The following is a 13,500-nucleotide window of genomic DNA, read 5'->3' as shown; positions in this document are numbered from 1 at the left end:
TTTTTTTTTTTTTGTATTAATAAGGACTTTTAATTCTATGAAATAGATCTGTAAGTTAAGGGTTTTCCTGGGCCACAAAGGAAATCATAGCCAGGAAATGATGTTGCCAGTTTAAGACTCAGGTATATTAGTTAATTCTCATAGGTTAAAGATACTGCCAACAAAAGCAGGGAATTTGGGAGCCTACTCTGAACCGAGCTCATTTAAACTACATACTTAAATAGAATCATTCATTTTTGCAGGGAAGTAAAAGAATTCAATCCTGTATGACTCAGAGTCAGGGACACACGGGCAGTGAAGGCATCAATCCCCACTGCACAATGGTGTTCTGTGGTTGCACCCCAAGAAGAGCAAGTAATATAAAACAAATTTATGTTTTCAAAGTTCCCCTCAATATACATACATTATCTCAGAGTCTAGTTTGGAGATAACATATCATAGAAATGACAATTTAAAAATTTAAGAACCAATTACTTAACTTTCCCCACAGTCTTAGAACCAGACTAATATGGGAGAACAGTTGCTCAGATGGAAGAGATCATAAGACCCACAGGTTAATGGATACTGTCTCACCTCACGGAGAAAGTTGTCTGGATTCACCTGCTTGAATAAAGTACATAACTGCAAAAAAGAAAAAAAAATGGCACATAGTGTTAATGCTTGCTTAATTACAGGTGGCAACATCAAAAATATCTATTGTAAGTACTTTTTATCATTTGCCTTATAATTTATTATTTTTATAAATTCAAGTTTAGTTGACACACAATGTTATATTAGTTTCAGGTATGTAACATAGTTATTTGACAGGTCTATACCTTATGCTATGCTCACCACAGCTGTAGCTACCATCGGTCACCACGCAGCGCTATTATGACACCGTTGGTCATATTCCCTATGCTGTACCTTTTATCCTCATGACTTAGCTGGAAGTGTGTACTTCTCATTCCCTTTCACCCATTTTGTCCATCCCCCTCTGGCAACCATTAGTTTGTTCTCAGTATTTGAGTCTGTTTCTGCTTGTAGTTTGTTTATTCATTTGTTTTATTTTTCAGATTCCACATACAAGTAAAGTCCTGTGGTATTTTTCTTTCTCTGACTTATTTCACTTAGCATAAATACCCTGTACGTCTGTCCAAATGTCCCAATAGCAAGATCTCATTTTTTATGACTGAGTAATATTCCATTGTGTGTATATGTGTGTGTATGTGTATATCTATATCTATCTATATCTGTATCTGTATCTGTATCTATATCATCACATCTTCTTTATCCATTCATCTATTGACAGACACATTCATATCCTGGCTTTTGTAAATAATGTTTTAGGGGCACCTGGGTGGCTCAGGTGGTTAAGCATCCAACTCTTGATCAGCTCAGGTCATGATCTCATGGTTTGGAAGTTTAAGCCCTGCATCAGGCTCCACACTGAAAATGCCAGCCTGCTGGGGATGAGATATTCTCTCTCTCTCTCTCTCTCTCTCCCTCTCCCCTTCTTTCCCTCTCTTCACTCCCCACATGCTCTATCTCCCAAAATAAATAAATAAACATTTTTTGTTGAAGTTTTTTTTTTTTAATTTTTCATATTTTGTGAGAGAGAGACAGAGCACAAGCAGGGGAGGGGCAGAGAGAGAGGGAGACAGAATCTGAAGCAGGCTCCAGGCTCTGAGCTGTCAGCACAGAGCCCGACGCGGGGCCTGAACTCACGAGCAGTGAGATCATGACCTGAGCTGAAGTCGGAAGCCCAACTGACTGAGCCACCCAGGTGCCCCCAATAAATAAACATTTTTAAAAAATAATGGTGTTTCAATAAACATAGGGATGTATAATCTTTTCAAACTAGTATTTTTATTTTCTTTGGGTAAATACCCAGTAGTGGAATTATTGGATCATATGGTATTTCTATTTTTAATTTTTTGAGGAAACTCCATACTGTTTTCCATAGTAACTGTACCAGTTTATATTCCCACCAACAGTGCATGAGGGTTCCTTTTTCTCCACATCTTCACCAAAACCTATTATATTTTGTCTTTTTTATTCAAGCCATTCTGAAAGGTGTAAGGTGATATCTCACTGTTGTTTTAATTTGCTTTCATCATGGAAGTACTTTTATACCAAACAATCAGTGGAGTACTCTTATCAAACTGGGTGAGGACAGCCCTGTGCCCTCTTCTAATCCTGATCACCTGGTAGGCAGCAAAGGCGTTCTTAAGACATTTGCTTTGGAAAAAAATGGGAAAGGGACAAAATGTTCTTCACCATCTTTCTGTTCTCATCTCTTTTATTTTGTCTACCCCAAGTGTGCAATGCTACCAACTCAACCCTTGGCTGCCCAAAGCCCCTTCCAAAAGCCTTCCCCAGAAATGTCTTTCATAGAGAAGTCCTGTGTTCAAGATCATTCTTTCTCTACTTCCTACTTACCTTCATTAAATCTTATTTATACCAGGATAAGAGTATTGTGGGACTATTTGGAAAGGTAAAGTCTTCTGATGTTCCCTTAAATTTACCATATAGATGGCTCCCCACTGTGTGTACTTTGAGAATTTGTGCTACACACTTACTTCATGGGATGTAGAATATTATTATATTCTCTATTCCAAACACTCACTTTGTTTGCCTACATGGCAATGGTTGTAAATCCAAGTGGTTATGGCTATCAGTGGAAATGAAAGTTTAGAAATCGTGACAGATATAAGAACTGAGGCCACAGATTTAGGATTAATTAAAAGTTAATTGATCATTAGACATGAAAGTGGGTGAGATCTTTGAGGGGAAAAGTATAAAGAGAAGATTAGAGAACTTAAGACAAGATCACACACTATCCATATAATTAGAAGGTTGGGGAAGAAAAAGGAATCAACAAAAAGACAAACAGCAGCCAAGGATATAAGAGAAACAAGTTGAGAGTGAGCAGTGTTGTGGTGAATTAGATCAGCTTCCCAGCCATTCTGCCAGAACTTATTAAATTGATGCAAATATGCTCTGTCTGGAAATACCCCTTTCTGGAAACACACACACACACACACGTTTTTTTCCCTCTACTAATAGCAAAAATGATTTCATGGTGGGGAAATGTTAAAAAAAATAGTATATAGAAAAACATTTTCATAAAGGAAACTGGTAGATCCAGAAAACTGTAACTCAGTGAGATTTAAATAGGTGAAGGGGATTAGCAGCACACTTAATTGTGATGAGCACTGAGTAATATATAGAATTGTTGAATCACTTATTGTACACCTGAAACTAATAGAACACTATATGTTATTTATACTTGAGTTTTAGAAATTAATTAATAAAAGAAGTTTTGTAAAATTCCATAATGACTTAAAAATGAAAAGCTTATTTGCCTTTGAGAATAAAGGCAAAAATGCCAAGAGCCTACATGGATTGACTCAGAAAAACTTATATTAAATTCACCTTATTTTGCTTTTGCTTTGTGAGATGACTATTTAATGGATAATTCTAGATTAGTGTCATAAGCAAATTTATTCTGACTTCAAAAGTCATTTGATAAACATATTTATGATCTCTTTCTTAAGGTAAGTGTAAGTACGTGAACTGAATAAGAGTTTGATTAGATTATAATTGTTCCAAGAATGTTACGTAGTTCAACAGTGTCAACCTGGAAGATAGTTTGCCTTGCTTTGGGGAGACATCTGACTTTGTTCTAAACTCTGCAGTGTTCAACATTTTTATCAATGGCATTAATAGAAGAGGTAGAAAATTTTGGCTGATTAAAAACTCAGTATGAATTGGGGCACCTGGGTGGCTCAGTCGGTTAAATGTCCAACTTCGGCTCAGGTCATGATCTCATGGAGTTAGAGCCCCGCATTGGCTCTGTGCTGACAGCTCAGAGCCTGGAGTCTGCTTCAGATTCTGTGTCTCCTTCTCTCTCTGCTCCTCCCCCACTCATGCTCTGTCTCTCTCTGTCTCTCTCTCAAAAATAAATAAATATTTAAAAAATTTTTAAAAACTCAGTATGAATAGCCACATATGGTTCTTATAAAAACACAAAAAGAACTAACATAATCACTTTAATAAAAATATATCACATAGATCAAGGAGATGTTGGTTCCATTGATTAGTTCCCATCTGGAAAGTAAATAAATCCTGGAAATAAACATATTTAGGGGAAACAGTAATAAGTTGAAATGTTTCTGGAAAAGATTTCAGAACATTCTCTCTTATTGTCAGTAGAAATTATCTGCTAGTTGCTGTGGAAAGTATTTTTCTACCTTAGGAATTGTAGGCAATAAAAAAATAATATTCTTGGATTCCCTTCTGAGTTTGACACCACTGAAAGAGAATCACGGGAGTCAGGAATCAATAACTAGTAAAAGCAGGATTAGAGAATATGGCTTGGACTTTTCTAGTGGGTTTCCTAAAACTTTATCTCTGATTTAGATAGACTTGCCTACTTAAACACTTGGGTGCACAGCTAGACAACCAGAAGCTTTCTGTACAGGGGCTTTTCATAGTTTAAATCTAACATGAATACACACATTTGGTAGAAGACAGATCCACAGGAGAGGCCTCAAAAAGTCAGAGCTGAGCATGCTCAGTCTAAACCTGCAGTTAAGTAAGTCATTTCCTCCCCAAGCAGGAGGGAAGAGTGAGAAGACTAGCCTGGACTTTTATTCAAGTTTTTCTCCTAAGCCTGTTGCAAATTTTCAGACAATTCTTAGACATTACTCTTCTCTAGAGAGACACACACTACCCAAAGAAGGCATTAAGAAGTTGCGTGGCCATGGATGACCCTCAAATCAACAAATGCCTAGTAGGAGTAGGGCTTCCCAGAAGGTGACCTTGATGATAAAAGTTCTAGAGGCAAGGCAGAAGAAGACTGGAGGTTTTAGTAGAAGAAAGAGATTGACAGACTGCGAGACCAATTTTCCAAATAGTCAAAGAGCAGTTAAAAGAAGAGAGAAATTGGACATCTTTGTCGCTCCAGGAGGCCGGTTCAGATCCGTTGTTGGATACTGAGTGAAGGCATATCTTTGCTAAATATAGGAAGAGATTCTTAACACAAGTAAAGCATAAACTTCTATTCAAAGAAAAAACTCTTTCAGGAAAAGTGTTCAAACATAGGCTACCAGAATGTCATAGAGAAGTTGCCTATACTGAACAGGAAGTTGGACCAAAGTCCCTATGAAAAGGAAAATAAATGCAGAGCTAAGCCGATGTAGGAAAATCAAAAGAAGGAGGGGAATTTCCTACTGGATATGTGTTTATTTAGTTTTGGGGTTTTTTTAATGAGAAGGACTTTAAAAAACTTCTGGCTTTGGGGCGCCTAGGTGGCTTAGCTGGGTAAGCATCTGACTCTTGATTTCAGCTCAGGTCATGATATCACTGTTCGTGAATTTGAGCCCTGCATTGCGCTCTGTGCTGACTACAGGAAGCCTGCTTGGGATTCTCTCTCTCTCCTACTCTCTGCCCCTCCCCTGCTCATGCTCTCTCTCTCTCTCTCTCTCTCTCTCTCTCAAAATACATAAATAAACTTAAAAAAATAATAAAAATAAAAATTCTGGCTTTTAGGCCCAGAGTTTAAACTTCTACTAAACGGCGAAGGAAACCACTTTCTCCAAACCTATGCTTATACTTTCTCTGAGGATAAGTCATGTCTCTGGGGTAGTCGAAGGAACACTGTTTTTACTTCTAATCTTCAACCTGAAAACACATTTATGTCTCAAAAATTATTTATAAAGTGAATGAGCTAAAATGAAGAACACAAAGTCAAGGCAAGACATAACTTTCTTATGTGCAAGCAGTGGCAATGGAAAAATCTCAGTAATTTTTAAGTAAAAATGCACCCAAAAAGAGGAAAGGCAAAGAAGAAGTAGATATAAAACAACAGGCTGAGATAGATGAGATCCCCTTCAGCGTCAATGCTCTTTTGAGTTTGTGCCAGAAAGGATGGATATTTGAGCCTCTTTTTTAAAGCAGACATGGACATGGATTAGTGGGGAGAAATACTAGATCAGTGTAAGCAGGAGGTGATGTACTGCTGTTCACAGTCTCCTAGCATGACCTGCCCTCCACATGGCATGGAAAGATAAGTGGCAGGCACTCCTCTTTTGTATCTTGTGTTCTCTTGTGAAGGACCGTAACCTGTGATTGTTCCATTAATATCTACTTCCCCCACCGGGCTATTATCTCCCTGAGGGCAGAGACTGTATTTACTTTTACTCATTTCATCTCACCAATGCCTAACACGGCACCTAGTATGAAATAAGTGCTCAGTAGATATTTTGCAACAGGAGAATAAAAATAAGGCACTTAAGAAAATAAAACCAGTCATTAAAAGTGACTTTATATGGCCTAGAATTGTCAAATTCATACTGACAGAAAGTAGAAGTGGTTGGGGGGATGGGAGAATGGATAGTTCAGTGTTTAATGGGTAAAGAGTTTCAGTTTGGGAAGATGAAAAAGTTCTGGAGCTGGATGATGGATGGTTGCACCAATGTGAGTGTACTTAATACCATTGAACCGTGCACTTAGAAGTGGTTAAAATGGTAAATTTCATGTTATATATTTTACCATAATAATAATAATAATAATAATAATAACAATAATAATAATAAAGGATGGCTTTCCTAAGGAAAAAAAGAGGGGTTATTCTTAGGAGGGTCTGAGGGATCACCTAACAAGGGAGCCTCTGATGTTTAGGAGCTACGTGTTCACATGGAATGTAGACAAAGCAGAATTTGCCAGTGGAAGAAGGTTCCTCAGATCATGGTTTGAAAGACATTCATCTGATTCAACCCCTTCATTAGAGATGAAAACTAGGGCTTTCTCTCCTCTCTTTCATAAGGTCTATCACATTTCATTCAGAGACTAGAGGTCAGTTTACCCATTTCTTAGTCATGGGATGGGACTGTGCCCAGTTTAAACAGACAGATGGTTTCAAGTTCAGTAATGCTTGTGTCAGGGCCCCGAGCTCTAATTCACTGTAGCTTTTCTTAGGTTGTCTGTCTGAAGTTGAATTTGTGACTTGAAAAAAAACTCAATGACTAACTCAAAGCTTTGGCTTTTCTGTGTTGAAGGAGAAGGCGCAGGTAGAAGATATTTTGACTGTCAATGGAACAGGAGAGGGTCAGCTCCCACAGCACGTGACACAGCTGCTCTCTGACAAAGAGGATGCTGTCCAAGGCCATCTCCTGCCTCCAGACATGCTTTCGGGAGAAGAATATGAGTGTGTCTCACCTGATGACATCTCCTTGCCTCCACTCCCGGAAAGCCCTGATTCCCCCCTTGCCCCTGCTGACATGGAAGTGGAGGGGCGGTCTAGCCCTCCCCGCAGCCTTCCCATGAGCAACTACAGGATGCAGACAGGGGCCAGCTGTCCAGGGGAGGCCCAGGAATCTGGCATCCCACCGCCTGCTGCTTTTGCTGATGCTTACAATGATAAGAGAGAAACATTTTCAAGTCATTTTGAGAGGCCCTCTCCCCAGTTCAAAGCTGAAGTCCCATTAACCTCCCAAGGAATTTTGGAAAAAAGTACTGCCTTCTGCAAAATCAGTGCTAAACATCCAGAGAGCATGCTGAGTGAAGTGCATGAGAGAGCTTTACAACAGCACCCTCAGGCTCAGGGAATTTTGCTAGAAACATGGGAGAAAGTGCATGCTGATAACAATGTCACTAAAACCCAAGACAGGCTGCATGCTTCCCAGGATGCATTCTCAGGCCTTGGGTTTCGATCAGGCTCCAGCCAGGCCTATCAAAGGCAAACGGTCCCCCAAGAGGAGATTAAATGTACATCAGCAAAGAACACCGTGGTCAGCCTCGCTGGCCAGGCACCTAATTTCTCCAGGCTTCAGTCTAATGTAACTGTCATGGAAGGTTCTCCAGTGACTTTGGAAGTTGAAGTGACAGGATTTCCAGAGCCTACACTGACATGGTGGGTAGCTTACAATGACAAGTCATAAACAAACACATTGAATGACTGAGCAAATCATTCTGTGTGCACTAACTGAAAGGTTTAGGGACAGCTGATTAATATTCTGCAACACTGCAAATCTGCATGATTCAGCCTCACACCGGCCCCCAACTCTGACTGTAGTCCCAGCATGGCTAACACCCCCTAGAAAGAAAAGTAACCACATAAAATAATAGTTGACTAACTCCAAAAGCACTGCAACTTAGCTGTGTTCTTTTTTGTTTGTTTTTGTCTTCTGGTATTAGTTTAACATTCCACATTTCTGAAGACTATGGGTTGAAATTCTTTCCCCTTGTTTATGTCTACAAAAGCATGACATTTTCTTAGTCTAACATCCCATATTCGATTCAAAAACATACGAATGTGGGTTTTTCTCTTTTCCTTCATTTGCCTATTTCATCTTTTCCCTCTTCCCAACAGAGTCACACACCACTTTTGTGATATTTGTTTGTTTCACTAAGATTTCTTTCCATAAATTTCTTCAGTGTGAGAGATGGAATAAAAATATTTCTTTCATAGTTGCTCCCGGTGACAGGTAATAAACCCATTTTTGAAAGGTGGTGTAATAACTGAGCTGTAAACAATAGGATTTCCCTCTGGAGACATCATTATTTTTTAGCATGTTTGTTTTAATAGAGAGTAAACTGCAGAATACAGGGTTTGAATCACTGTTGTTTTAAAAAGTAGTTCTCACTTTCTCAACACGTGGGTTACTTCTAAACATTTAGAAATTTTTTTATCTTTGAAAAACAAAATTAATTTTTGTTCTTAAGTAGATTTATCTGAGGACAAAGTTACAAATAGGTGAGACTGAATTCATACTCATCAACTAAGATAAGTAAGGTAACATTTACTTATCATAATATTTCAGTAGACCTTAACAGTTCTGATGACTGTGTGTGCCCATTGACGATACTTGAAGTGTGAGGTGGTTATCTGAAGAATCTATGGGAAAACTTTGGTTCCTCAGATCATTAAAAGAAACTGCACTTATGCTACACTGCAGCTGTTTGTGCTTCTGTTTTATTTTGTTTTTACAATTGCATGTTTTTGACAGATGAGGAATTTCATATTTATGAATTTGAAAGATATTTAATTCATTATTAAATATCAGTTCACCCCAAAGAAAATGTCGTCTGCAGTGTTTCTTGGTTTTGTCCACACAACAAATAACTTAGTTAGTATTTCTTGAAGAACTATTGCAATATTGTGAAAAGATACCTTGCTTTTGGATTTACAATTAAGTTTTGCTCAATTAACAACTGGCAAAGTCTTGGAATCATACATGCTTAGGACACTCATAAAAATGCAAAGTTATCACTTAGGCAATGGGAACAGAAAATGACTCAGGTTTGTCACCACTTCTTAGGTGAAGGAACACGGGTGTAAATAAATAGAAAAGAATCTAGAATATACAAAATAAATTATTTGCTTTCTAAAAAGAGGCAGCTGCTTGTGTTCACAGGAAACTTTTCAAAACATGTCATTAACAGTAATAATCCAATTACATAAATGCCTTTCATAATTAGAAATCATTTTCTTCTAATGAAATTAATTCATAGAAATTAAATGAGTTCATTTCATCAGGAAATGCTGTATAAGTGCCTTTCTCTAAAACAGCATATTGATACTCTGACATGGATCTTGTGGGGTCCACGAATACGATGGGACGGATGAGTCTTGCTCCAACATAGATTCCCAGAAGTCACAGGCTGCTGTTCCATAGCAGCTAAAAGAATGACACAGCCCAAAGAGAGGTGTGCCATTTCACACTCTAGGTGATTGTTGCTATAAGCAAATGGTGGCTCTGTGTGGCCAGATGGTCTGGGGTTTTTCAAAGAGTAGTTGGATATCTGGATTTTTATATGCAATATTCCAATTGTTAAATGTTGTTGAAAAATTCAATTTTTTAAAAACATGGTCTGACTCAATCACACACTTCTCTGGCCACAAGTCGCCAACCTCTGCTTGAAGGATGAACAGCCCCATTGGAATTTGTGGCAGCTGCAAAGTTCCTGCTAATACTAGAGACTATTGCCAGTGGTAATGGGTTTGTTTGCAATGGTTTTTAGATCTTGGAAATGATGTGAATATACAGTGATCCTAACTTTAAAAACTGACTCTCTGCTTCAGGTACAAGAAGGGCCAGAAATTGTCTGCAGATGGGCACTTACAGGTTTTACACAAGGAGACAAGACATTCGGTGTTCATTCCGAAGGCATGCGAGGCAGACGCAGGCCTCTATGTGGCTCGGGCCCAAAACTCTAATGGCATTCTCTCTTCCAATGTCATCCTCCACGTGACAGGTAACCACAGGCCGCCAATCACAAGAATAAACTGGATAACGCTGTGTGTCGTCTATATTAGTGTGTCCCTAATGTACTGGGTACTCACACAGTAACTGTGGGGTTAGCACTCCTGGATGTCATTCTCATGAGCCTAAAGAACAATGCTATGGTTGTTTATTTTCCTGTATCTCCCACAGAACATCCTCCATGAAGTGTACCCCCATTCTGGTCATGTTGTTTGTTCAGCTAATCCCACTGCTCAGTGAAATTATCACATTTTCTTTAGTGTTTTAGTATATTTGAAGACGTTGGTAAATTATTAGCAGTGGATAAGCATACATTTTTGTATTCTAGAGATATGTGTTCAAGACAAAAGCACAGTAAAATACACTATGTTTATTCCCTCCCAGTTTAAGAGCATGTATATTAAGGTTCACTTCAGTAGAAAGATGTGAGTTAAATTTCAAATTCAATTGTTTGATAATTTTTTTAAGTTTATTTATTTTTTTTTTAATTTTTTTTTCAACGTTTTTATTTATTTTTGGGACAGAGAGAGACAGAGCATGAACGGGGGAGGGGCAGAGAGAGAGGGAGACACAGAATCGGAAACAGGCTCCAGGCTCTGAGCCATCAGCCCAGAGCCTGACGCGGGGCTCGAACTCATGGACCGCGAGATCGTGACCTGGCTGAAGTCGGACGCTTAACCGACTGCGCCACCCAGGTGCCCCTAAGTTTATTTATTTTTAAAGAGAGAGAGAGGGAGAGCAGGGAGGGGCAGAGAGAGAGGTGGAGAAAGAGAGAGAATCCCAAGCAGGCTCCATACTGTCAGTGCAGAGCTGGACACAGGGCTTGAACTCACAAACCATGACATGATGACCTGAACTGAAACCAAGAGTCAGACACTTAACTGACTGAGCCACCAAGACACCCCCAATAACTTGTTTTTAATTGTGGTCATAAACATCTCTTTGTAGAATAACAGTAGAAATATTGAAGTTGTGGTTTTCATTATTGCATAAGCTGTCCTTTCATTTTGTTTTATGTCTTTATCTCATTTATTGAAATACACTCTATATAGTTTCAACCTAGCCTTCCTTCCTAAGTCTGGGGAGGCCATCATAAATAATCATTCCTCATGCTGATCTCATGGGTTTCACGGTGGAGAATAGATGTGCTGTTAACTTCAAATGAAGTTTCAAACTTCCATCAGCTGTACATGTCATAGAGCAAAATGGAGCACAGGCTGCAGATGGACCAACATAATTCCTGTCATGTCACTGTCACCTTTTGGGTAGCCATGTATATACACCAGCAACCTGCTCTTCCTGCTTCTAATCTTGATTCTTCAACTGAGTATTTTTGCAGCTTGTGGTATAGACATCTCAATGCCTCAGTTTCCCATTTGGAAAATGGGTTCATCATCTACCTCTTGGGCAATTGAGCATTTTTGTTTCATGTCTTGTAAACATTTGGAAATGCAAAGCATTCTATGAAGGCTAAACGTAATTATATTGGTTGATGTAATTTATCATCACACTGCCTCCTGCCCACTCTTCTCTTTCAGATGCTATTTCTTTAGGATATTAAAGGAATAATATTAGTCTGTGATTTCCAAGCTTTCCCGTGTGGGATGTTGATGGTTTATGAATTGGAAGTCAAATTCCTTTCTAATTTTGTAAGACTATATCTTATTCAAAGACTTGAAATTAACCATAGTAGGATGCATTTAGTATGATAAAAGGGAAAAAGAAGAGTGTAATAAGACAACATAAGGTGAATTCTATCCTTCTAATTATCACTGTAATACTGAAGAATGCTCTATACATTTCTGAAATATATCATTCAGAAAAGAGGGTCTTTTTCTGGTTCCTTTTAAAAATAAACATGAATGAGAGAGGCATTTGTTTTTAAATTTTAAACATAGTCTTGTCATGGTAGGGTAAAATCATTGGTTGAAAGAATAATTTATTACATATTTTAATGAAGAGAAGGAATTAATTATGTTGCTGCAAGACTGTCTACAATAATAATATTTAAATGTAATATATTCAAGTTAATATTAAAAAGTTACCGAAGGTTATCTGAAGACATGAAATGTGTGGTTGTGTAAAGCTGACATATTTTTCCTATGTATTCAATTTAATTAAAAAATTAAATCACTTAATTTTCTTCCAAATTTTGACAGAAATCTATTAAAAGCTTATATATAACATCCTAGGGAATCTTTGGTCCAGTTTCACATATTTTTCATTCTTGCCTAACTGCTGCTCCCATGTTGAAGCTAAATAGTAAAATCTATTCATGTCCAAAGAGGGTGGTCAGGACCAGGTAACAAATTCTTCTCCCACTCTATGTCTCTTTCCTGTTAATTCAGTAAGATCTCCCTTCCCACTTTGTCATCTTGATGAAATTTGTGGCTTAAGGTTATTAGGGCATGGAAATAGCTGATTTGCTTTACCTGTTGCATGCCACTTAAAGGCTAATCCTTTGAGGATTGTATATCCATGATGTATGACTAAATAAGGTATAAAAACCTCTGATGCATTTGATGTATATATACCAAATATAACATGTATTTGATATATATTTCAAATGTATGTATATACATACACATATATGTACACACACATAGAGCCCAAATATTGGGAAAAAGCATTACACTGATATTCAAGATATATAGGTCAAGATATATAGTTCAGCTAGCTATCTGTATATCAGTCTATCTGTCCAACCATTCATCTATCCAACCATCCATCCATCCATCCATACATCCAAGTATTCACCTATCTACCTACCTACCTATTACCTACCTACCTACCTATCTACCTACCTACCTACCTATTCTTTTGTGCTATTGATTGACTATCTAGTAATTCCAGCAGCAGTGAACAATAATTAACTATTCAATTATTCTTCCAGCTATATTTTAATTTCAAAGACTTACATGTGATTTTCTTTTTGCCTGGATTTCTGTCTTGATAAAAGAATTCTCCCTATGCAAGTGTGAACTAAACTTATTGATTAAAAATGAAAAACCTGGGAAATTCAAGTGATGTTTCTATTTAAAAATATATACATTTATACCCATTTACTTTAGAGAAAATTCTGGACAGTTAGTAATACCAAAACACTTTTCAACAAGAAAATATAAATGACAAGGAAGATTAAAAGGAACATATACTTGACACCTTAAAGGAATGCAGAACAAAATGAATTTGAGTTTCCTATGAGGCATGATAACTGAGCTTTCCAGTTCTGATTTTCTAATAAAAAGTGTAT

The 13,500-nt window shown here is 37.8% G+C and overlaps 1 protein-coding gene across 5 annotated transcripts in view; it reads left to right on the top strand.

Annotated features, from left to right (window-relative positions):
• CCDC141 (coiled-coil domain containing 141) overlaps positions 1 to 10,689 on the top strand; it is a 203,593-nt gene extending 192,904 nt beyond the window's left edge. For all 5 annotated transcript variants that reach the window (XM_086719054.1, XM_086719053.1, XM_086719051.1 and 2 more), the window contains 2 exons: positions 7,041 to 7,894; positions 10,067 to 10,689. In XM_086719054.1, coding sequence (XP_086575180.1) covers positions 7,041 to 7,894; positions 10,067 to 10,334 — 1,122 coding nt within the window. In that variant the 3' untranslated portion in view covers positions 10,335 to 10,689. The remainder of the gene's footprint in view (positions 1 to 7,040; positions 7,895 to 10,066) is intronic.
• Positions 10,690 to 13,500: the final 2,811 nt, after the last annotated feature.

This window comes from Puma concolor, chromosome C1, assembly GCF_028749965.1.
Source record: "Puma concolor isolate L17-30 chromosome C1, mPumCon1.1.hap2, whole genome shotgun sequence".
In the NCBI taxonomy this organism is placed as follows: Eukaryota; Metazoa; Chordata; class Mammalia; order Carnivora; family Felidae; genus Puma; species Puma concolor.
Note: the sequence above shows the minus strand (reverse complement) of the source record. Positions and strands in the feature narration are given on the sequence as shown.